Source organism: Perca flavescens, chromosome 20, assembly GCF_004354835.1.
Source record: "Perca flavescens isolate YP-PL-M2 chromosome 20, PFLA_1.0, whole genome shotgun sequence".
Classification (NCBI taxonomy): Eukaryota; Metazoa; Chordata; class Actinopteri; order Perciformes; family Percidae; genus Perca; species Perca flavescens.
In genome coordinates, this window is record NC_041350.1 from 24,577,684 (window position 1) to 24,601,424 (window position 23,741).

General features: G+C 39.6%; 3 protein-coding genes across 9 annotated transcripts in view; 2 read left to right on the top strand and 1 right to left on the bottom strand.

Moving 5' to 3' along the window:
* The window catches only part of nin (ninein (GSK3B interacting protein)), a 33,336-nt gene extending 31,349 nt beyond the window's left edge, over window positions 1-1,987 (top strand). The window contains exons 27-28 of the mRNA XM_028565284.1: window positions 5-118; window positions 905-1,987. Coding sequence (XP_028421085.1) covers window positions 5-118; window positions 905-1,117 — 327 coding nt within the window. The 3' untranslated portion in view covers window positions 1,118-1,987. The remainder of the gene's footprint in view (window positions 1-4; window positions 119-904) is intronic.
* An 885-nt stretch (window positions 1,988-2,872) lies between these two features.
* Window positions 2,873-10,779, top strand: sav1 (salvador family WW domain containing protein 1). 4 transcript variants are annotated; one of them, XM_028565328.1, is made up of 6 exons: window positions 2,953-3,348; window positions 4,042-4,542; window positions 7,103-7,370; window positions 7,633-7,788; window positions 8,365-8,435; window positions 9,152-9,260. In XM_028565328.1, exons 1-6 carry the CDS (start codon window positions 3,255-3,257, stop codon window positions 9,166-9,168), a joined length of 1,107 nt encoding a protein of 368 aa, XP_028421129.1. In that variant the 5' UTR covers window positions 2,953-3,254; the 3' UTR covers window positions 9,169-9,260. The 4 variants fall into 4 exon arrangements, with proteins under 4 accessions (XP_028421127.1, XP_028421129.1, XP_028421126.1 ...); XM_028565326.1 differs by lacking the exons at window positions 2,953-3,348; window positions 8,365-8,435 and adding an exon at window positions 2,873-2,946 and having other exon boundaries at window positions 9,152-10,779; XM_028565325.1 differs by lacking the exon at window positions 8,365-8,435 and having other exon boundaries at window positions 9,152-10,779.
* A 2,103-nt stretch (window positions 10,780-12,882) lies between these two features.
* atl1 (atlastin GTPase 1) lies at window positions 12,883-23,497 on the bottom strand. Of its 4 annotated transcripts, none has more exons than XM_028565317.1 (14): window positions 23,112-23,497; window positions 20,602-20,852; window positions 19,872-20,006; window positions 19,154-19,258; window positions 18,802-18,852; window positions 18,535-18,591; window positions 17,277-17,369; window positions 17,029-17,167; window positions 15,618-15,745; window positions 15,387-15,443; window positions 15,079-15,150; window positions 14,578-15,009; window positions 13,398-13,412; window positions 12,883-13,129 (listed from the first exon to the last, which is right to left on the bottom strand). In XM_028565317.1, the coding sequence occupies exons 1-14, from the start codon at window positions 23,143-23,145 to the stop codon at window positions 13,013-13,015; spliced, it is 1,686 nt and encodes a 561-aa protein (XP_028421118.1). In that variant the 5' UTR covers window positions 23,146-23,497; the 3' UTR covers window positions 12,883-13,012. The 4 variants fall into 4 exon arrangements, with proteins under 4 accessions (XP_028421118.1, XP_028421117.1, XP_028421121.1 ...); XM_028565316.1 differs by having other exon boundaries at window positions 23,106-23,497; XM_028565320.1 differs by lacking the exon at window positions 13,398-13,412.
* Between the last annotated feature and the right edge of the window lie 244 nt (window positions 23,498-23,741).

Sequence of the window (23,741 nt, forward strand, 5' to 3'; positions counted from 1 at the left end):
CCAGGATGAAAGGGAGAGGAAGATGAAGAATATGGCCGAGCGTATGAGGGAAATTGAACTGTCTCTGCATAACGTCAAACTGCTGCTCAAAGAGAAGGTTGTTCAGCTGAAAGACCAGGTCAGTTCAAAAAGCTCATCAGAAATAATTTCAGTGTTGTCTCTTACGGGAAAAAACGGTAATTTTAAATTTTCGAGTGTGCCAAAATCATCTAACTTAGAAATGTCTTGCATGAATGTCCACATATTTATTTTTTATTCTATTTTTTCAGTAGAAAAACCAGTATGGAGTATTTTTTTTTCTTCAGAGAAGTTGTGATTTACAGTATTATATATTAAAATATATATTTTTTTATATAAAGTGGTCCTTAGAGTCCAACAGATGCCAGATTTTTTAGGCTGAGACAACTGATTAAATTATCCTTCTCTAACAAACAAGATTGTTGACAAAATCAAATATTTGACAAGTAGAACTTAACTAATAAACAATATCCTATAAAAGAGGAAAATGGAAACCAAATAAAAAATGGGGAACATCCCAACAAGATGTCCTCTTTCTCTTTCCTCTAGGAGGAAGATAAGTTAGTGCCAACAAAACATAGAAGATGTTAAAGAAAAAAGAAAATTAAAGAATTGTCAAGATCATGTATGTACTGAGCGGAACATTTTATAGTTAAAAAATCAACTCTGTAAGGGTGACACTGTTTCTGAATGACTGCACACATATCTTTGGCCTTTCTGTACTGCAATTTCTTTGCTACGTATCAGCTGACATACAGTATGTCTCAATACTGATACAAGCTAATACAGCCTAGTTTTTATTCGGGTTCTCGTAGACTACATCAAACCAGATTATATTATGGAATTATCAAATCCTTTTATCATCTGCTTTCTCTGACTTCTCTAGCTGCACAAGAACAGCAGAGCAGACGTGTTGATCAGTGACCTGTACGAGGAGAACACCCAGCTGATGAAAGCTCTGGAGAGAACTGAGCAGCGGCAGAAAATGGCAGAGAAGAAGAACTACCTACTGGAAGAGAAGATCTCCAGCCTGAACAAGATAGTGCGTGACCTAAACCCCTCGCCTCTTCCTTCGCTACCATACCACTATAATATATAAATGCACACAATGCATCACCTAAAACACTTAAAAGATACTCTGAACATTAAAATCACTTGCCATACCAAATGCAAGTGTCCAAAGTCACACATAAAGTGCACTGTTTATTTAATCAAGTCTTTTAACAAATACTTGGCATTGCTTAAACCATTGTGCAATCAATGCAGCTAAATGCACAAGAAAAGACATTTTCGTTTCATGTCCTCTGGCATGTTTTATCTTGTTAAAGCTTAAAACGTTACTGTTTAAATGTGCAGTATGTTTGTTAATTTTGCTAAGCTTATGTTGTGTTGGACCTATGAAGAACCCAGGGTTTGATTAGACTGTAAAGAAAACAAGCTATTTGACAGTAATTTATAAAAAAATTTTAAATATTTTTTTTTAAAGCATTACCTGTTATTAGTAAATGAGTAAATATTTTACCATGACACTATTTCTCTTTTGAGAAAGAGAAAAGCAATACTGAAGTGCACTTCTTATATAAGTGTTTTTTTGTCTATGTTGTCAAAGAGATGAATTGTGTTCATCTGTCGCTCCTTCCTTCTCAAGTCCTTATGTAAAGAAGAAACAAACCTGTCCGTGGTATAATCATGTAAACAGAACAGTCAAATAATCCGCTGACCTTCTTAAAGTGTTTGCTTTCATGTTACACCGGACATTACGTAAGTGAATGTCAAGTGGAAATGCTTGCTATTTAAATACATTTGATTGAAATCAAAAATCTAATTGCAAAACAGTATATAAAGTTTTAAATGTAAAGCTGTGCCATTATGAATGTTTTAGATTCAAATGAAGGACCTTGTCTTTATAAATAATGAAGCATAAGCACTAAAGCTGAAAACAGGGTATAAATAAAATACATGGATGATGTCTGGTTGATTTCTTACTGGATACAAATGTTCTGTGCTGCCGTTTGGAGAGGATCAGTGTCTTGCAGGTTCATCAGTCTATAGATGTTTATGGACTAAGTAGAAGTATATTTTACCTTAAGTACTGTGTTGCCATTGTAAGGTACATGCTTATTTATATTTAATGTTCCTTTATACTTCTACTCCACTACATTTCACAAGTACAAATTTTACCTTTTCATTCACTGCATTTTTGTTTAACAGCTAATAGTTCTTAATTCTTTTTCACGATAACACAGTTTTGCTTATATGTAAATTAATGACCAATAATGATGTAAATATACTGTATGTATACATACATACATACATACATACATGTATGTCACTGATGGGCCATTCTGCAAAGTGCAGAATGGCATGTTGTAATGCACTTGCAACATGATGTAATCTTTTATTACGTTATGTTTCTAGTATTTGTGTACTTCTGTGTCGAGTATTATTGCCACTTTGGATACTTGCATATCTCTATCTAATGTTACTTTATACTTCTACTTCGCTACATTTCACTATTTTACATACATACATGAACATAAGATATAAGCATATGATCATGTATGTATGTAAAATATGATACCCAGCTCAACCTCGATCATATACTAAGTTTTGCTTACGTATGTACTTTTGATATTTGTATTACATTATGTTTCTATGTACTTTTACTTGTGTGACATTTTTAATTAAGTCTTTTTACTTGTAATTAACAATTTCTTCAGTGTGGTATTGCCACTTTGAATATTTTTTCCACTTTTGTTCATAGGGTGAATTTTATTGAGTTAACCTGAACACTTGGGAAAAAAAAATTCTGTTCTCAGTTTAGAATCAAAAACAACATATTTGTTACTTTTCTGTTAAATATGTGTCATATATAGAAGAATGAACTGCGCAGCTCATTTGTCAACATTATGTATCCGCTTGCAGAGGGTGAGTTACCAGGTGGGCAGGACCGTAACGTTACAGTAAAGATCAGCGGTGGGAGTGTAACGTTACAGTAGCTAGCTAGCTAACTATTCCCAGTAAGGACCAGAGGAGGGAGTGGAGTGCTGCTCAGTGCAGACTGGACCACAGGAGGAAAGAGTCACCCAGTAGCTCAAGTTAGCTGGCTAACTTGCTGCTAGCTATTCTAAAGCTTAAAATGTTTACTTTCCGCGCTTTGCAAACGCAACGGGATGGTTACAAAGCCGAAGGGTTGTGCCATGACATTTGCTGTTGATGTTTCCGAGCCTTGAGTTATGCTCTCACGAAAGAAAAGTAAAAACGAAGCGTCGAAACCAGCCGAGGTACATGGGAAATATATGAAGAAGGAAACGTCGCCGCTCCTGAGAAGTAAGCGCAACAAGTTAGCCAGCTAGCCAAAGTTAGCGTCAGTTAGCCGGCTAGCGATACTTAAGTTTAGTGCCAATAAGTAGCAAGCTATTAATAGCCAACATGCTTATGTGAATGTGTGAAAACATAGTGCCACATTGTGACTTACAAGCTTTTAAACAACCGTTTAATCGCGTTGTTGTACACCGTAAACAAATTGCTAACCTGGTAGTTAAAGCGCTAGCCAGCTAAATCATCATCTAGCTACATTAACGCCAGCTGTAGTGTCAAAGGAAAGTTGAGCGATACCGGTAACTAACGTATTTCCTTTATTTGTAACTGATTCCTGGGCTACATGTGGATGGTTAACTGAAATCAGATTAGCTTTACGTTATATTGTATAACGTTACTGTTAACTTGTTGAATTGTCCTTTTGATGTTAAACTGTTTACTAAAGAAACGACGCTGACGTTAGCATCCGATTCGGCAGATAAGGTCAGGGGAATCAACTTACATTGCTGAGCGACTGATCCTCCGTTTTTTTAGCACATATTACTGCTGTAAAAGCGTGTTAGAGATTTTAGGTAAATCATTAACGCTCCAGTATAGTAGTACAAGTACCTTCAAACTGTACGTAAGTACTTAGGTACAACTGCTGTGTTAATGTGTTGACTGATATTGACATTTGCACTTGCCTTGTTTACCTGGTTGCAGATCTTATGCCTTCATTCATCCGTCATGGACCCACTATTCCCAGACGCACAGAGGTCCCTCTGCCAGATATGGGGCCCTCTGCCTACCCTGTGGCACCCACCCGGGAGCCAGTGGTGTCCCGCAACAAGAGCTTTCTCCGTGCCCCTGTGCAGAGGCCTCCTCATGAGGTGGCCCGCAGAGAGAGCCACCGCATGTCAGCACCTCCATACCTGCCTCGCAGCCAGGGAGACCTGTCTCCCGAGTACGGAGGCTCCTCACAGTCCTTCCTCACAGACGTGAGCCCCATGTCTGAGAATGGAGATGCTGCCCGGTATTACTACCCCTCTGAACCTTATTATGACAACCAGCAGCACCAACAGCAGCAGCATCATCAGCAACGCCAGCCCAGGAGGGTCCCGGACCGCTTTACTGAGGACTATAGATACTATGATCACAATGAACACAAATTCCAAATACTGCCACAACAACACACTCCTCCAGCTCAAAGCAGACCTCCTTCAGGTAAACAAGGTGTTTTGATTCTCACTTTTAACAGTATTGGTTTAGATATTTCTTCTTTATAGGAAAGTAAACAAGGAGCAGTGACAAAAAGTTGGAAGCAAAAAATTTGAAATGCGTATGTGATCAGGAACTCCCATTATTGAACTGCAGACATGGTTTTGGAAAGTACATGGCAAGCAGTCATAGTCTCTTGAGGGACTAAATCGGCATGGCTTTTCTTTGCAAATTCTGAGCTATGAAAGTGTTTGAGGATGAGTGAAATCACCGCAGCAGGTCTACAACTTTTCAGATATGTCTTTTGGGGACATTTTTGGGAAGACATTGCCAATTTATGGCTACCAAGAAAATTATGAAGAAAAATGATTGCTTTTTTGAAACGTCAAAGCATTATGTATTGGTTTTGGACCATACATAGGCCACTGTGAAAGGAATGCAAGCCGTTGGTTGTCACTGAAGAGCTCAAAAGAGCAATTTTATTTTAGTTTTCCGGAGGGATTAAATCTTTTTTAAATTACTGCTCTTTATTGTAAACATTAGTATGATGTAAGTGTGTAATTTCCATGAGATTAAATGTTTCGGGGGGTCGCAGGAATTTTCCAACCCACTCCAAACGACAGAGAACCTTTTATTATGTGGCTGACTTGTCAACGTCGTGTATATGGTTTAGTATTATGTCAGGCCCACCTATTGCATGTCACGGAGCCTTGTTTGCAGTGAAGTTAAACAAGCATTAGGGACTCTGCATTTTTCACCTCTCTGTTTGCAGAATATTTCTGCCAAGCAAACTAGCAATTTGCAGACCGCCCCCAGTCAAATGTCTCAGCTTCAGACTGCTCACTTCTATGAATCATCTGTGTACATAGTGCACTAAGTGGTAAGCAGAGTTGTTTTGAAGGAGTCATCTACCTCAGCTTAATCAGCTGATGCTGATCCTTTTTAACAGGAATAACAATATTTTTGTTCTATTAAAAAAAAAAATGGCATTAAAGGAAATAAGATGCAGTTTGAAATTATACAATATATATTTGTAGAGCTTTTTATATATTTCGTTTAGAAAATCTGGCGATTTACTAACCTTTATTTTTAAATAGAAATGGTTAAAAACTATATTAACACCATTTGCACCATGTAGTTTCACCATTTGTTCTTTTTTGCTGATGACACCAAAACTTCATGAGCATTTGATTAGCTTCTCAAGTGCATTGTCTCGCCCATTTTCCTTTTACTTTCTATTACCACAAGCATTTTTTTTTTAAATGTGGTCATTGCAAAAGTACCCCAGTTTCTGGAAACTGCAGGAAAAAATATTTTTTTGCAGCAGCAGAAATCAAGTTGCGGATGCAGGGAAAATACATTTGTGTTAAAATACATTTTACGCTGGTAGGGTCCTTTCTTTAAAAAAACAAATCTGGGTATTTTTCAGGAAGAAAGTTGTTAAAACTTTAACGTTATGTTATGAATAGTTATAAAAAAAAATGTATTGTGAAAATTTGTTTATACTTTTTGATTTATACTTTTGTGGATCACTGACTCAATTTTTATCAGGTAACCCACTTCATTTCTTTAGTACAACTACTGCATTACCAGTTGTCTACTCTCGACTGTAGCCAGTGAAGTTCCTGTGATGCATTGAGCTTTAGATCTGCAGTGAGTGTGGCTCTCTGCCATTTTTCTGAGGAAAAGGGCAAAGATGATGATGATGAGGTGGTGGAGGAGGAGTGCATTTCTGCGGAGCGCTCGCACATTCCATCCCTTCACTCAGCAGCTGGCAAAAAGCTCCAGCTCTGTTGCTGTCACTCTCGTGCAGAATTTATCAGATTGTAGCCGCCATTTTGCTGAGATTCCCCGTACATTCTGCTGTGTTTTCATGCCTTTCTTGGTCCCTCCAGGCTCATTTGGTTTTGAGTCATGATAGCTCTCACTCAGTCTAACTCATCCACACAGCTGTTGGATCAACATTCCTTGCTGACATTATTCACCAATAAAAGTACAGGATGTGTTGAATAAAACCACTCTGCTGTCTGCTCTTGGAATACGTTTGGGAGTTCAGTGGTTTGTTCTCTTCCGGTGAAAGCTCCTGTGTGTATGTCTGGCCACGCACAGATCTCTGCCTTCCTGTCCAAACGTAACAACACTCCCATTTCCTACCATTCATCAAATGATGTCGGTCAGAATAAGATGCTCCGTCACAACAGTCAAAACGACCAAGCATCCCCTGTCCACAACCACTGCCATACTTAAAACTGCCTCGGTCATGCTTCAAGTAGTGATTCATTGCATTCCTCCCAATGCGTTCCTCCCATATCCCAATCTATGTTATGTTGCCACATCAGAATGTCCTTTTTAAAGGCTGTACATCCCTCTCTTTCAAATGACATTTTCCCACACATGCTGTTTTTAAGAAATTTCCTAACCTATTTTTTATTTCCCAGTGGCGCTGTTAGCTGGCAGCTGCTCTGCTGTATGTTTGGTCAGACATCTCTCCCTCTCCCTCTAGGTTTCTAAAAAAAAAAAAAAAAAAAAAAAAAAAAAAAAAAAAAAAAATGTTTGTTTTCCTCAGGCATAGGTCGAATACAGGCCAAGTCCCTTGGGAACCTCTCCGGTCTCGGAGAGGACCTCCCCCTTCCGGGCGGCTGGACCGTTGACTGGACCATCCGTGGCAGGAAGTACTACATTGACCACAACACGAACACTACACACTGGAGCCACCCTCTGGAGAGGGAAGGGCTCCCTCCGGGCTGGGAAAAGGTGGAGTCGGCTGAGTTTGGGGTCTACTATGTGGATCACATCAACAAGAGGGCACAGTATCGACACCCCTGTGCTCCGAGGTACAGTATGTCATCACTGTGGAAAGAGAGATATTTTGTGTTATTATGAAGCCATATTTTTTCACTTCCACTTATTTATCTCTTCCACGCAGCCCTTAATGTTACCAGTTCCTGGAGCAATGAACACACAAAAGTTTTTATTAGTTTAAATTTTTTCTTCATAACCGGTTTGACCTGTGTTATCAGCATAGTCTTTTGAGTTGTCCAAATTCACAGAGATGAAATAAGGTATAAATACTATACTATACTCTTTTTGTTCCAGTGTGCCTCGCTATGATCAGCCTCCACCATTACCGCCTCCTGTGACCTATCAGCCACGCCCTGCCGAGAGGAACCAGCCGGTGCTGGTGCCAGCTAACCCGTACCACACAGCAGAGATCCCAGACTGGCTGCAGGTGTACGCCCGTGCCCCACTCAAGTGTGTACTATTATGCATACTACTATATACAGTATACTATTACTTTTCGTCCTCTCACATGTCAATGTATTTTCTTAAACAAAGTTACTTAGTCCTACACCATGGTCATGGGGAGCACTAATGTACCAGGTGTGACATGCTAATTTTTCACTTTACATCGTTCTTTGTTAGCAAACACAGGTTTGTTTCTCACCCAAATACAAAGCACATTGCGTGTATTCTTAAGGCCTTAAATATACGTTCAATGAATTTCCTACTATGTAAAACATTTGCCAAACTTTTATTTTGATTGTTGAAATCAAACCTGCACAACCAAATATTGATATGTGTTCCTTCCCTCTGAAGTCAGTTCAAATGTGTATTGGGCTTGTGGCCAGTTGTCCTTTTTGTGGGTTTTCATAGTAGGCCAGAATAAGGTTACTGCAGATATATTCTGATTCCCAACCGCCGCTTTGCTCATTGCCGTCTTATACCGACACACAAAGCACACCCAGTAGCATCTGTATGATACAAAGCGGTGATATTTGATGACGAACAGGTTGTTATTAAATTGTTGTGTGTTTTTATGTGCTTCAGGGTTTCCCTGCTCCTCTGTCTATCCTCTGCTACAAGAGCAATGTGCTGCAGAGTGCTGCTTTGTGCTGTCGGTCAGTGTCTGTTTTACCAACACACACACACACACACTCAATCAGGATGAAGCTCTGCATTCCCTCGTAATAAACAATGCGGGACCTTCCAGCAGGGTTGTGCGGAGGTGTGTGTGTTTATTTGTGCTTTAGAACATAATCGGTGTGAAACAATCAGAAAATAATGTTTTACTCCTCCGATTCATGGCTTTGTTCGAAGCTTCCTCTCTTCATTTACTCTCTAGCTCGCTCGACCACTGCTGCTCGCTCGACCACCGCTGTGCTCTGTCTGTCTCTCTCTCTCTGGCTCATTGAGCCAGGGAGGAGGGCCCAATTTTGAATGCTGTGTGTTCACAAACAGTAAGAGATACTTCCTACATATTATACCTTTTTTTTAATAAGAAATTGCAGTACAGAGATGCCAAACAGGTTTTAAGTCATTTGGGAACACTTTCACCATTAACATAGTTTGTCCGTCAGAAAGTTCAGACAAGTTTATTTATTAACTTTAAAATGTTGCACTCTGTTTGTACTGTATCTTGGTCGCAATGCAAAGAAATTCCTATCTATCTATCTATCAATATCCTTTTCAGCCTCAGAAATCCAGTAACGGTCAGGCTGTAGTTGGTAGAATAAGAGGTACAAATATTACAGGCATTGTCGTCCAACACTTCACAAAGTACCTTTTTTTTTATATATATATAAAAGTACCATAAATATCTTCCCCTTTATATCAGGTATGACCACATCTTGAAGTGGGAGTTGTTCCAGCTGGCAGACTTGGACACGTATCAGGGAATGCTGAAGCTGCTCTTCATGAAGGAGCTGGAACACATCGTCAAATCCTACGAGGCGTACCGGCAGGCGCTGCTGTCTGAGGTGGAGGCTCGCAAACAGCGGCAGCAGTGGTACGCCCAGCAGCCCAACAAGAACTTCATTGGGAACGTGTGATGTGTATGCGCCGCGGGGACGTCTCGCTGCCACACCTCTCTGAGGTTTCCACAGTTTGGGAGCGGTCAGGGTTTCTTATGAAATCATGATTGACTCTTAATTGCCTCTTTACCAAACACATCTGTGCCTTCGCTTGATCCAAATATATCAGCCAGGAAGTCAAGACACGCATTGGCTGGGGCCCCCCCCGTCCCCTCCATGTGACACTCAAGTTATGAATGAAAAAAAAAAAAAAACACTCCAGTGAAGAAGCAGAACCTATAATGTGCTACATCTGGGGAGACTGCTTGTGGTGCCATTTCCAGCCTCTGCCCTGACAATGGAATTGCTGTATGGATTTCTGTTTTTAAGACTGAGGCAAACAGAGTCTGAAAAACTACAGATATTTGTTCAAAAACATGAGATTGTGCCTTTTTATTAAAATAAAACGCAGCAATTTTTATACACCAGCTACTCTGTCATTTTTGTCTGTGGGAGAAAATGACAGGCAGCTTCTTCTAATTTGTTTCTCTATGAAATACTTCATAACTATTTTTTTTCCTTTTGCTGTGATACCCTCATAAACTAAAACCACACTTTTTTACATTAAACAAAAAGTGTGCATCTCTTTTTTTTTTTTTTTTAATGACATATCCTTTATAAGACAATCCACCAAAACTTTCAGAGATATTTAAGTTTTGATATGAAACACGTCTTTATTTAAAGACCTTTTGTTGAATGAAAGCATCACATTTTGATGCAGTGGTTTGAGCATCTCTCGGCTCTTGGCATTACTGTAAGTCAGGAATATTCTTGTGTGTGTGTATAATGAAACAAATAAGCTACTGGAACTATATAAAACACTTCAGAAGACCCATTAAGTTTGCCAAACAAGTACATTTCAACATGTCATGTTTCATTCTTTCTGGATATTTCTTGCCTCGGTAATGCTTGTTATGGACTGACACGTCTCTTCTGCGGAAGAGGTGCAGATTCTTGGAGGCATATTCTATTGATCGCTAATCAATCAGCTTAAGCCATTTTAGGATACTCAGAAATGTATTGTGCTGGAAGTTTTGTCTTGTAAAGACAGGTGCTAGCTTCCAATCAATTGTCTCACTAAGGTGAAAAAGACATGCTTTATGACATACTTTAAAAATGTCCAATGAAAACTATTCTCACAGTCAAATAAAGGAAACTGTTTAACAGGACCTGTTTATGAGAGTGGTGATGCATTCAACATTTCTGAATGTCCTATCAGGGTTTCTGATTAGTTAACAGTGGAATAGGTGTGTAAATAACCTTCTCTTCAATGAGTCCTTTACTATGCAAGGTCTCAATCACATCTTTTAAGAATGGTGTTTGTACATATCTGATTTTGTGGATTGCAAATACAGGACATACGTAATAAAGTCTGCAGTGAAGAAAAAATACACTTCTGACTGTATGGTTGTTTCCTCTTGCTGTCTGTTCACTTTCACATGGATCCTCAGACATCATTTTGAGACTTTATTGTTGCAAAACTGAAAAATACTGTTTGAAAACACGTTAGATAACGCTTAAATCTCACCCAAATGTGTAGATGTAAGTTAATGGAACTCTTTCGTGGAAAAAACAAACTTATCAGATACAAGTATTTCTGTCTTAAAAGATGTCTGGAGGGAATCTCTAAAGAAATAACTCAAGTCTTAGTTTTCATTCATTTGGTCCAACTTTATTAGTTCTTTCCTTCTAAGTGAAATTGCAATGCGTGTGCGGAAACTTAGCAGTGTTGACTTGGAAGAGGTTGATTCGTTTGACCTTTCAGTACACTGAGGCTCCCACCATATCCTGGAGATGATTTAAGAGTCGATGGGGGCGGCTTCAGGAATGAATTGTTAAATCCAAGAATAATAGGTTGTGTTACATTTTCTTTTTTCTTAACAGATACAATCTTCAATTACCATTTAATTTGGAGTGTAAACACAATGTAAACAAATGCTACTTTTCTGACTTATGAATGGACACTCCAACACAGCCATGAAGAAAGTGGATTTCAAAACCTCACGAATCTTAAACTGGACTTAGATGGTTCTTTGCGTGAAGGCCTCACTGATGTTGATTATATATTGTGGAAGACTCTAGAAGCCACTCTTGCAGTGCCTTTAAATTTCCAACCCTTGAGGTCAAACCTCAGTATAAACTTGCTAAATATGCATGACAGTGTTCCTGCACTGTTGGTGACCAGAAAAAAGAAAAACCATTTCAATGCTGCAGCTATATGTGATGCAGACGTTTTTACAGTGAGCGCTATGATTCTGGGCTATTCAGTGAGCTAAAAACAATAACCACAGTTACACAAAATGTACAGTAACAGTCTACGAAGCCAACGTATTCAAACACCAAAAAGTCCTGTCACTGATACAAGCCTTTTGTTTACAAATGCAATCTGTTTTGGAAACCCAAAAAAAGCTGGGGGGCCTGGCTTCTTTCACCGTGCAACAGTTTTTCACAGATGATTCAAGTTAAGTCTGTGAAGATGATACAAGAGATGTGGAATGAGGATCCTTTTTCCAAAGCAGGCCGGTCGCCCCGCCTAATAACAACTAGCTTTGATTCCTCAGTGGCCACAGAATAGCTACATTCCTCGGATTTGCTCGAACATTCAGTGAGAAACACAACAATGGTTTCACCCACCACCTCTACATCACAATGGAAACCAAACACGCTCTTTCGCCTCAACCTCAAAGACCAAACGCACATATAGAGGATCACTGCATAATTACAAAACTGCAAGCAGACTACAACGTGAGAGATAATGTCAGCTGTGTTGTGTAAACTTTGAACTATTCGGTTTTTGTCTTTTCACCCAGTGTATTTCAAAGTACAGTACATGTCGGCACAAAGCAACTCCCTGATGCAGAAATCCACCTACAAAACAAAACAAAAACTGCATACAACTAATCAAATGTGCCATTGAGTGTGTGCATTTAGCAGGAGGCAGGCTGCAGTAGATGTGAAATCATTTTTACATGTTATGGCACAATACCACTTTGTCACAACCATTAAAACTCAATGCTTTTATAAAGTAGACCTGGTTTAAGAGCTTAAAGATGACAAACATTAACCACTTACCATGCTGATGGTGCTTGTAACGCTTCATTATTAAACAATCAGTACATATTTTGGCTTTCAAAACATAGCAGATCATAGATATTGTTTCTTATAAACGCCACTAAGCTTCAAAGAACAGAACAACCGTCACAAATGGGGATTTCACAGATTTGGCTATACTTTGAAAATCATCGTCGTGACAATTAAATGATGGGGTGGGGTGGGGGGGGGACCCGTCTGATGTGAAATCAACAGCTGACTGGAGGTTGGACATGCCGAGGTCTCCTCGAGGGGAGCCTGCAGTATCTGTACAGTTGATATTTGTTCACAGACAAAAAGTGAGACAATGAAATAAACGGCATCCATCCTTTGAAAACAGGCACCTACTGAGAGGATGCTCTGACACTGCCTATACATGAACATTATACAGTCCGTTATAAGGTTTAAAGTAGTGGATGTATTGGTGGGCAGCACCAGCCAATAGCAGAATAAAGGAGTGCCTGATGGGTGAGGATGTTCCTCCTCCTCCTCCTCCTCCTCACCATGAAGTCCCTGCTATATTCTGTCTTATCTAATCAGTCCCTCTTCTTGTCCTGCTCCTCTGCATCCTTGTCCACCTGAGGCCCGCCGGGGAAGGCGTGGTGGTACAGGTGCCTGTGATTGGCCGCTACATTGTACAGCTTGTAGAGAGCCTGTGGAGCAGAGACGAGAAGAGGTGGTGGTTACAGGCGGAGGATTTAACTCCCTGAGATCGCTTAAAATAATGCCAGGGTCGGTATGCAGTCGAGCAAGTTTAGGAGGAATGTGGATGGGTAACGGTGACAAAAATAGCAAAAAAAGTGACACATAAAAGTAAAAAAAAAAAATAACATAGTACCATCGTATTTATTTGCATGTTGCTCTGAGGATCTTAATGATCCCTGTCTTTGTAAATATTCCCACTTTGATTGCTCCACTTACCTCATTTGTGCTTCCCTGCAAAGGCATTAAAAAAGAAAGAAAGATATAGTGTGAGCACAAATAACATAAAGCATGTTCAATAACAATTAATTATTGCTGTAAATGGATCTGGCTTTATCCTCTCTGTCATTGATTTAAAAGGAGATTGTTTCCCTCTAGTGGTTTAAATTATGTATCACCTGATTTACTATTACGTAGGGGTGGGAAAAATAATCGATTCTTAGATGCATCGCGATTCTCTCTGGAACGATTCGATGCTAATTGAAGTTAATCAAAAGAAAAAAAACAGGACAGGATAATGGTCAACAACTCAAAGTTTAGGGAAGAGTGCAGAAAAAAACACACAAAAATGGCCAAAAGGAAAAAATAAATACATTTTGTGTGTGTGTATATATATATATATATATATATATATATATACACGATCTAATAAGACATACATAAAATAATTATCCCATTACATCTGACCACTTCATGTTTCATGTTCTAAGAAGCCACTGATCCACCTTTAAACCTGACTGAGCTTCTGACATGTTACTGTTACATTACTGGGGGAGAAGGGGACGTTCACAAGCAGGTTTAAGGCTTAAGCATGGAATGACTACAAAAGAAAAACCTCAGTAGACAAAACATTTCATTAAAACTTGTGCGCGACAAATATATGTCCAAATCTAAGCTTTGTTTATTTAAACTCTGAGTAGCAAACTCAGATTTATGTGTATATTTACATATATATATATATATACATATATATATACACAACAGTTGATCTTATTATGGTGTTATTATAATTATTATTTAATACTATTTAAACATTTGAATATATTTTTTACATTATTTATTTTAAGGGAATAGTATTAAGCGAAATTCCACAATTCAAGGTGTTTTCACTGTTGATTTGTTTAACTCTTTCACTGTTTGTTTTTTACTTCAAGAAATGCAACATCTTTCCAAAAGTCAATGAGTAATCGTGTTAAATAATCCAGATTTTGGTCAGATATTGACCAAAATAATAGGAATATGATGTTTTCCATAATCAAGCAGCCCTTCTCTCTGTATCGTGTGTGAAGACTCTTTCTGTCGATTTTGCAACTTGGCGAGTATTGATTCAAATATTGATCAAGTTAGACAGCCAGATGTATTCTTAACTTCATTAATGTTTATGTGTCCGTTGAATTACCTGGTCCCACAGTGCACCGGCCACCTGGTCGATGACGGCGCCCAGTTCTCTGTATTCCCCGGAGTAGCGGATGTAGGCCCAGGTGCAGAGAGTGATCAATGCCAGACCCAGGATCATGTTACACAAGCTGGCAATGACGTCCACGCCCACAAAGCCTGTGATGCCCGCAGCCACGTACATGACAAAGATGACTACAAACAGGGTGGCCGGCGTCCGGGCTGCGTGGAAAATGTTCTTGGAGTCATTGTGCTTGATGTACTGGACAAACACCTCGTCGATTTCTCCCTCCAGCTGCTGCAGGTAGCGGCGGCTGAACTCCTCGCCTCCCATCTTCTTCACGCCCCGAAACACTTGCAGGGCCTCCTCCCTGATGAGGCTGTGTCGGGTCTGCAGCTCGCTGGGGGCCAGGAAAGGCCTGTCACCCCCACAGACCTGGGAACAAAAGGGAGAAGGATTAGGCTGTCAGTTTGGGATTTACTTTAAAATCCTGTTTTCACCTACCGTCTCCATTTTCTTGTTGTACAGGTCCTTTGCGGCTGCTACTGCTGCCAAATTATTTGCCTCTGCTGTGGCCTGAGAGGAAGCAGATAAAAAAAAAAAAAAAAAAAAATATATATATATATATATATATATATATATATATATATATAAAAGGTAAGATGAACTTTATTGATTAAATTAAAAAATATAATTGGAAATAAAAGGTACTGAATACTATATACAACAACATTAATAGTAACTTTAAAGTGTATTTAGACAAAAGTAGTAGAGGGAGTTGCAATAAAAGTGAAGGCGATGGAGAAATGTACCTGCAGCATGGACTTTGGATGTGGCAGCTCCTCACCTTGGTAAATTTTGATGTATGCCTGAAATAAAGAAAGGGATGACAAAAAGCATTAAAAGTGACAGAACTGGTTTACGTTCAGTAATATAAACATGTTGGATTTAGTCACAGTGTGCCGAAACATAGTCAAGAAAGAGCAAAAGAAAGTGCAGTGTTGGCTTGTTTCATATGAACTAACATGCTTCTTTGTTCTGACCTTAAAGTACTCCAACAGGCCTCTGCAGGTGATTTCGCTGCCGTTGATCTCCTTCACGTCGATGTTACGAGGACTGAGAAGCCACGGGACCAGAACCTTCAGGTTGTTGATGAACTCGCCGTCGATCTCTAGACGGGGGGGAGAAGAGGCAACGGCTGGTGAACACTACAGTATGTGCTGAAATTCAACAGTCTTCGCTCTGTTATAGTCAGCTTCTGGTGGTATGTGTGGTCCAGGAAATAAGTAAGAGTGCTGTTTCTCAAAAACTCCAGTGCACCACATGCTCCTGCACAATTCATAAATACTGGGCACTGGCTGCAGGGTAACATATATGTACACCAGTTCCACCTCTAGAATTCAGGCAGTTTAATTTAAATTTATAGATATATGTCTATGATTCTTTGTACTAGTGGTTTCTATATATTGCAACCTGTGCTTTTGCAAGAATATAGTCAGAAACCAAAAGTTTAAAAAAAATTAAAATTTTGACCTGATAATAGATTTAAAGTCATGGGATTGCTAAAGGTATTACAATTAAGGTATATGCCAACTTTCATTAGCCTAGACCCACATCAAGATGCTGGGTCTGGGAACTCACCATTGGCAGGGCTCAATCCGAGGGGCGGGATAAACGGTTGTCTTTCAAATTCCCTCTGCATGCAATAGGATAGCGCTACAACCAGGCAGAGCAACGAAGAAGGTAGCGGAGCTAGTTGATAGATTAAACTTTTGCAGTATCTGGTCAGCAAAACTCCGAACACATCTGAATGACTTCAGTGCCGTTCTTTTCTCAAAGAAAAGCTTAACTCCAATTCTTCCAGAAGACCGGTGTTCCCAGCAGCAGCAGCTATAAAACCTCCCACCAACTCTATACACGATGTGATTGGCCTGTCCAGAGTTTGGTTTTTCCAGCTCGCAAGTCAACGGAGAGTGCCTAGACCCCCCTGGCTGCAAATTAAATTTGCTGCCACTAGGGGTGTCTAGATTTCTAGGCTAAGCTTTCATGGCAATCCTCAAGACATTTCCTTGAGACATTTCACAACAACAACAACAACAACAACAAATTTCAACTTTGTGGTGGCGTTAAAAGAAAAGTCAGAGGATCAATAAAGTCAGTAGAATTCATCCTCTGAGAAATATGAGGGTCTGTATAAAGTTTCACGGCAATCCATCCAAAAGTTGTCAAGACAGACGGTGCCATTTTGTTTTCTGTGACTAAAGTTATTTCATGTTGAAATGTTTAATTATCCCGTGTGTTGCAAATGCGCTTTGCCAAAACGTGTCTCGTTTAAATGCGTCCATTTCAACCTGACGTTGACGATCCCACACGTTCAGAAAAACGTTCGACAAGAAACTATTCTGTGTTCATGAAACACTGAATGAAATATGTTATGAGACGGAGGAAATGTACCTATAATTCTTCCATCAAAGTGTGGGTTGGTGGCCACTTTGAGGCCGGGGTGAGGCATCAGGAAACAGGAGATGTTGGTGAAGCAGGAGTGGATGTGTTTACGCACGTTCTGCAGCTCTTCATGCTGGTTCTCTGAGATCTAAACCACAAAAAAAAACGACCACATGTATCATTAGTTTGGTTTGATCAGCCTCATGTGGATCTGTCCAGCGATTGTTTAAATCTACACGATATCGGTCTCAACTGACCTTAAGTCTCTTCTCAAGGAACTTCATGCCTCCCTCCTGTCCGTAGGGAAACTCATATGGAAAGCTCCAGTCTCGAACGAGGAAAATCATGGACTGGGACCAAAACAAAGCAACCATGTAACTCTTGTTAATGATATTTTGAACTGTACATTATGTTCAAACTGTGATGGAAGAAGTATTCAGATCCTTCACTTTTTTTTATATAATATTTTGGAAATGTTAGCCTTTAATGGACAGTTGTGACTCTGTATGTGGGCGCCTCTACCAGGTGAGCTACCCAGGCGCCCTTTAGATCCTTTACTTAAGTAAAAGTACCAATTACCACACTGTAAAAATACTCTGTTACAAGTGAAAGTCCTGCATTGAAAATGTTACTTATGTAAAAGTATGTAAATATCATCAGGAAAATGTACTTTAAGTATTAAAAGTAAAAGTCCTGTTGCCGGTTTAGCTCAGTTGGTAGAGCGGGTGCACATATATAGAGGTTTACTCCTCGACGCAGCGGCCGCGGGTTCAACTCCGACCTGTAGTCCTTTGCTGCATGTCATTCCCCCTCTCTCTCTCCCTCCCCTTTCATGTCTTCATCTGTCCTATGGAATTAAAGACCTAAAATGCCCTAAAAAATAACCTTAAAGATAACAGCCCTCAATGCAGAAAAATCCTCACATTTTAGAAGCTGGAAACAATCTATAACAGTTCTATCAATCAACTAAGTGTTTAATGGTCTAATCATTTCAGCTGGACTTGTATGTAATATGTACTTATATTGTTGGATAGTTTAATTTATAATTAAACATCATATTTTATAAACTACATGTGTTTTGTCCTATTTGTAAGGTAACTACTAACTAAAGCTGTCAGATGAATGTAGTGGAGTAAAAAGTACAATATTTCTCTCTGAGATGTAGGGGAGTGGAAGTAGAAAGTGGCATGAAAAGAAAAGACTCAAGTAAAGTACAAGTACCTCAAATGTGTACTTAAGTACAGTACTTGAGTAAATATACTTAGTTACATTCCACCACTGTGTTCAAATAGTACTGAACAGACAGTAAGACAGTTCAGTTACAAATCCTTTTTGGCGATCATCTAAACTACCTAATGCTCATTACATTTCCTTATGTAACAAACCTCAGCTCAATATTTCAAGATGCTTAAAGCCAACACCGATAATAATTTGTAAATGTCATTTCCTGACATTTGGATGCAGTCAGCAGCACTGTTGCAAATCTATCCAGTGAGTGAAAATGATTTACAGTACCTGGAAGGGTTTGAGGAAAGTCTCTTCCATAGCTAGTCTGCCGTACTCAGTGAAAAGCTGAAATAAGACAGATAAGACGAAATGAGTGCGGATGTGAAATTGTATTTTTAAGAAAGATCAACAGGAATGCTTTACATTCTATGGGAACACATTCATTCAGAATTTGGCTTCAATAGTATTTCTTTTACAGGATTTATGTTTCTTCTATAAGAAAATGCATATAGACAAATAATAATATACATTAGTGTCGACACTTGACAGTCTCACCTGTAAGTGCTGCAGGTCGTCCTCTTGTACATTCTGTGAGATGTTGTAAACCTGAAAAAGACCATTTATTTACAGCAAAATTTCTTTCAAATGGAAATATAGAGTATTTAATAAAATTATTTTGGTGTGTGAAACCAAAGGAACATAACAACCGGGAATGTTTGTATACATTTTTGTGGCAGTCCATCCAATAATTGATGAGATATTTGAGTCTAGACCAAAGTGGTGTACAGACTGACCACCTCCTAGAACACTGCCGCTAGCTTGGCTAAACATACAAACGTGTTCATTCATTCACATAACTATAAATAGCCTTTACTAAAGCAAAGCTGGGGCAGATGGGTGAAAGTACCTGCATGGAGCTTATCATTGTGCTCAGTGCAAACACAGTGGCTGAATCCCTCAGCGTCGACTGGCTGTCAAACGTGCCTTGTGTGTCCATTAGCAATACAGCGACCTGTGAAATGAAAGAGACGAACACACTGACCTGTGCTGCAGGGTAGTCTGAACGTTTCTCACGCCTCTATTGCACTGTTGTAATAGTGTGTGAGGGATTGGAAAAGCTTGGAAGTCCTTTAGTGGCAGGATACTTATAGGCAAGAAAAATGAGTGATTTACTTAGACTGATTTTGAATGGAAATTTAAATGGAGAAAGGATCTTGAAAGGGCCAAATTGATCTTGATTTAAAATAAATATCAAAAGCACAATTCATTTGCATGAAACGTAAAGCTGACAACCAGTAGCACTGTTGCTTTAGCTGTGCAAACATTTGGCTGATGCTGGCGTAAAAAATTTGCCGGATAGAAGTGTCTAAATGCAGAAATGGCTTCCTTCTAAGTGTGAATGCATGCGACTGAATATGTGATATGAATATAAAGGCAAGGAGCAGACCTGTTGCCAAGACGGATACAAATGTAGAAAAGGTAAAGTGTAAAAACACAGAAAAAGGTTAATAAAGCTATAGGTAAAGTATCTATGTCATATTTAATGATGTCTCATTATACCTTGTTTCATTGTAATAATCTAGACTATCTATAAAGAGAATGGCTTACAGTCACAGCTCCTTTACCTTTTTTCCATCTGGCTTGTCCACCAGGAAGACCTCACTCCAGATCTGGATCCCAGTGGTCTCCCTCTCTGAGCCCCCCCTCCAGGAGAAGCCCGTCAGAGGCTCGTCTGCTTCTCCGAGCCAGCCTTCAGATGCCTGAACACAATGTGACCAGAAGTGCTTGCTCAATGGTTTAAATATCTTATAATATTATTATATAATATATATTAAAATACATGTATATACAAGCCCCCCTACAGTAGTACCAATAATCCGATGGGTATTTCTTTAACTACAACAAAGCAGTCTAAAACCTTCAGTTACTCTTTTTAATTCCTAACCATGCTTTTATGTATTTACCTAGTCATTTATTTACATCGAGTTATGTAATGCATCCTATTATTTTCTTGCCACCCTTTCAAATTTTAATCACTGAACAAATGTGACAAGTCTGAGTTTAAATGCAACTTTTAAATATCCAACAATGAGCTAAATCACAGACTTTTCCACCCTGACACGGGGGAATTTCTTAAGAATGAATATGATCTTTTGCATGAAAATAGAATATCAGCAAAATATCAGATATTGGCAGCCTCAGTAGAAAATGACTGGTGGTTTGGTCACACCCCGATATACAAAAGTCAAACCGCAGTCTTCATATTTAAAGTAGCAGAAAAATACAAAACAGCAGCAAAATAACCTGAGTACTCTCCAGATTCAAACGCTCAACTCCACAGACCCAGACACTTACGTGGTTGTACATGTAACGCAGCATGAAGTCCATGAGGAAGGACTTGCCCTTGCGGAAAGCTCCGGCCACAGAGATGGCCACCACCTCTCGGTCTCTGACCTCCTCCGCCAGCAGGATGCGGCTCAGCGCCGCCTCGTCCAGCTCAAAGGTGTGGTCGTCTTTGACCAGCAGCACCTGCACGGGCCGGGCCCGTCCATCCGGCTCCTCCTCCTCTGAGCTCCAGTCGTAGACGTTTTTATCACTGAGGGACCCTGGAGCACAAGACAGAGGGGAAAAAGATTCCAATAATGGAGTAGTGCTCTGGGGAATGACCCTGAAAAATTAACATTAACTTAAAAATGTTTAACTTTGAATAGGGTTGCATGTAGACAAATGATCATGTTGATGCTGCTGGTATTTTCCTACATAATTACTTGTAGTTAAAGGGATACGCCACCGTTTGTTGAAATGAGGCTTATCACGGTCTCCCCTAGCTGTAGATAGGTGGGCCAACACATTTTTTGTGCATACATTGTTTTAGTCCGGTGCAACACCGGCAGCGCTGCCGCTAGTTAGCTTAGCTTAGCGTAGTGAATGGAATCCTATGTTGCCGGTTAGCATGTTGTGAGTAAAAGTGAGCCAACAAAAGACAAAAAAACAACCTACTTGCACTGAGACAAAAAATGCGTTGGCCCACCTATCTACAGCCAGGGTAGACCTATTTCAACAAACGGTGGCGTATTCCTTTAACACTGGAAAGTCAACTAAAATGTTATTAGGTCTATATGTGGAAAGTCAACTAAAATGTTGTTAGGCCTATATAAGGAAAGTCAACTAAAATGTTATTAGGTCTATATAAGGAAAGTCAACTAAAATGTTATTAGGCCTATTATGAGGAAAGTCAACTAAAATGTTGTTAGGCCTATATAAGGATAGTCAACTAAAATGGTATTAGGTCTATATGAGGAATGTCAACTAATATGTTATTATATGAATGAGCGATCAGCCAGGACTTAGTTTGCTTCTCATCACTGTGAATATATTCACAGTCATGAGAAGCAAACTTAGTGGTCCATTAAAGTGAGGAAACAGGAAACTTGAGTCCATTATTCCTTCCTGTTAGCACCAGATCAATAGCATCGCCTTCAAGATTGTTAATACTAATAATGATTCATGCCATGCAATCCACCCCATCTGTTTGTGTCAAATGAGATCATGTGCATTCAGAGCTTTTTCTGGCGCTTTCCTGGCAGTGACTCAGTGCGTTTCTAATCTCTGCTGTCCCATGAAGTGCGAGCTGCATGAACGTCCGGATGCCCAGATTGGGGGAATTTTAGCTTCCAAATCCCATTTGTGTAATGCATGCTTTATACAACAAAACTTGTGTCTGGCCATGCGCATTCTGCAATGAACAAAAGGATTTCTGAGGTTTAAAAAAGAAGAAAATCCATACACGTCATTTACTTCAATCTGTGCGGCTGTGATTTTCATTTTAAGGATGTAATTGCAAATTAAGCATACCTTACAAAGGCACTGGGACAGATTAAGGAATAACAGACACAATTTGGGAATATGCTAAAAGATTAATGCAGGGTGCCAAGAATGCATGGTGAATAATTTAAGGAGGAATGAGCCAAGGTTTCCTCTTCGGCCTGAAGAGGACTGTCAGTTTGACTTCACATCTCCTGCAAAGGCCTCACCCGGGCCCGGGACGAGCCTTTGCCTGGTTAACCTGATCATGTTGCTTCTGCTCCTAAAACAAACCGACCACGTCAGAAGCACTGTCTGCTTTAAGTGGGTCAAACCAGATAAACTCTCTCACGACAAACTGCAGCATTTCCCCCCCTTTTCCTCAACCTCGATAGAGCCATGCAGTCCCCTTTTTTTCTCCCCTTGCAGGCCTGTATTCAAAGTTAACATGAGCCACAGAGTGATGTCAGTGACAATTAGGATGCTCGTTATCATTACAATCATGGTGGTGGAGGTGATACTGATGATAGCAGTAAGGATTAGTATAAAGATGATGGTGATAATAGTGACAAGGTATTCCACTGATGCAATATTACATAATTTGATGCCAGATGCATCACAGAGCATCATAAGAGGCTCAGTGTGATAAACACAATAAAATCAGAAGGTTATTTGCAGGCCTTTTTGGAGCCTGGACCACCCAAACAGAGTATTTCCTGTATGCTGCTCATTAAAAAAAAAAATGAAAAAATCACTACAGATTGAAATGGTGAAAATGTCTGTTAGCTTATGCTCGATTGGCCGATATCCATGCAGTGACAAACATTAAAAAAAAATTTATATTTCTCACCATCGGTAATATTAGGTATTATGAGAATCAAAATAAATATACACTAGGCACAGTTTTGTCGGAAGAAAAACAAGCCCTTCATGGTGGAATCAGAAATAAACATCTTATTGGCTGCATTGCTTACACCCTCGCCTCGACAGGAATAAGAAAAGAAAAAAATGTATGTGCGTCAGGGAACACATGAAATATCAAATATTGTACGTACACTCACCCCAGCTGTCTCTGTCTTTACGGTGTTTGGCCATAATACTGTCTTTATATCCCCCTGGTTTGTCCGTTAGAGAGCGACCCTAGTCGGCAGTCATGAGTGTCGAAGGGCTGGGAGGATGTCCTAGCTCCACCAAAACGATGCTCGTATCGCAGGAGGATGATGGAGCTTTTATTCCCAGCGTGATGCAGGACTCATGCATGTAGCCAGGGGGCGCTGTTGTCTGTTGTTCCTACTGAGTGTAATGTAGCAGCTTAAAGTTGCGGAAAAAATGAATGTTCTTGAGCGGGCACTGTGTTAGAATGAGTGCAACCGCTGAGAATGTGAAGTGTGGCGGTTGCAATTGAGTTCCAGCCTGAGCCTCTTTCATTGAGTCTGCTATGAAAATGTATTCACGGCTTCCATCGGTAGGTGGCGGTAATTACACAGAGAATGGAAAACGTGCTGCCTTCGCGTACTATCGAAAATATCTCTACAGAAATTACTCTACATACTGATGCAGCCTATGCCTAGCAGGTGGTGGCATCATTATCCTTTTAAAAGTCCTGAATTCAAAATGTTACTTAATTAAAAATACAGAAATATTAATAGTAAAATGTACTTAGTATCAAACGTAAAAGTACTATATAAAGT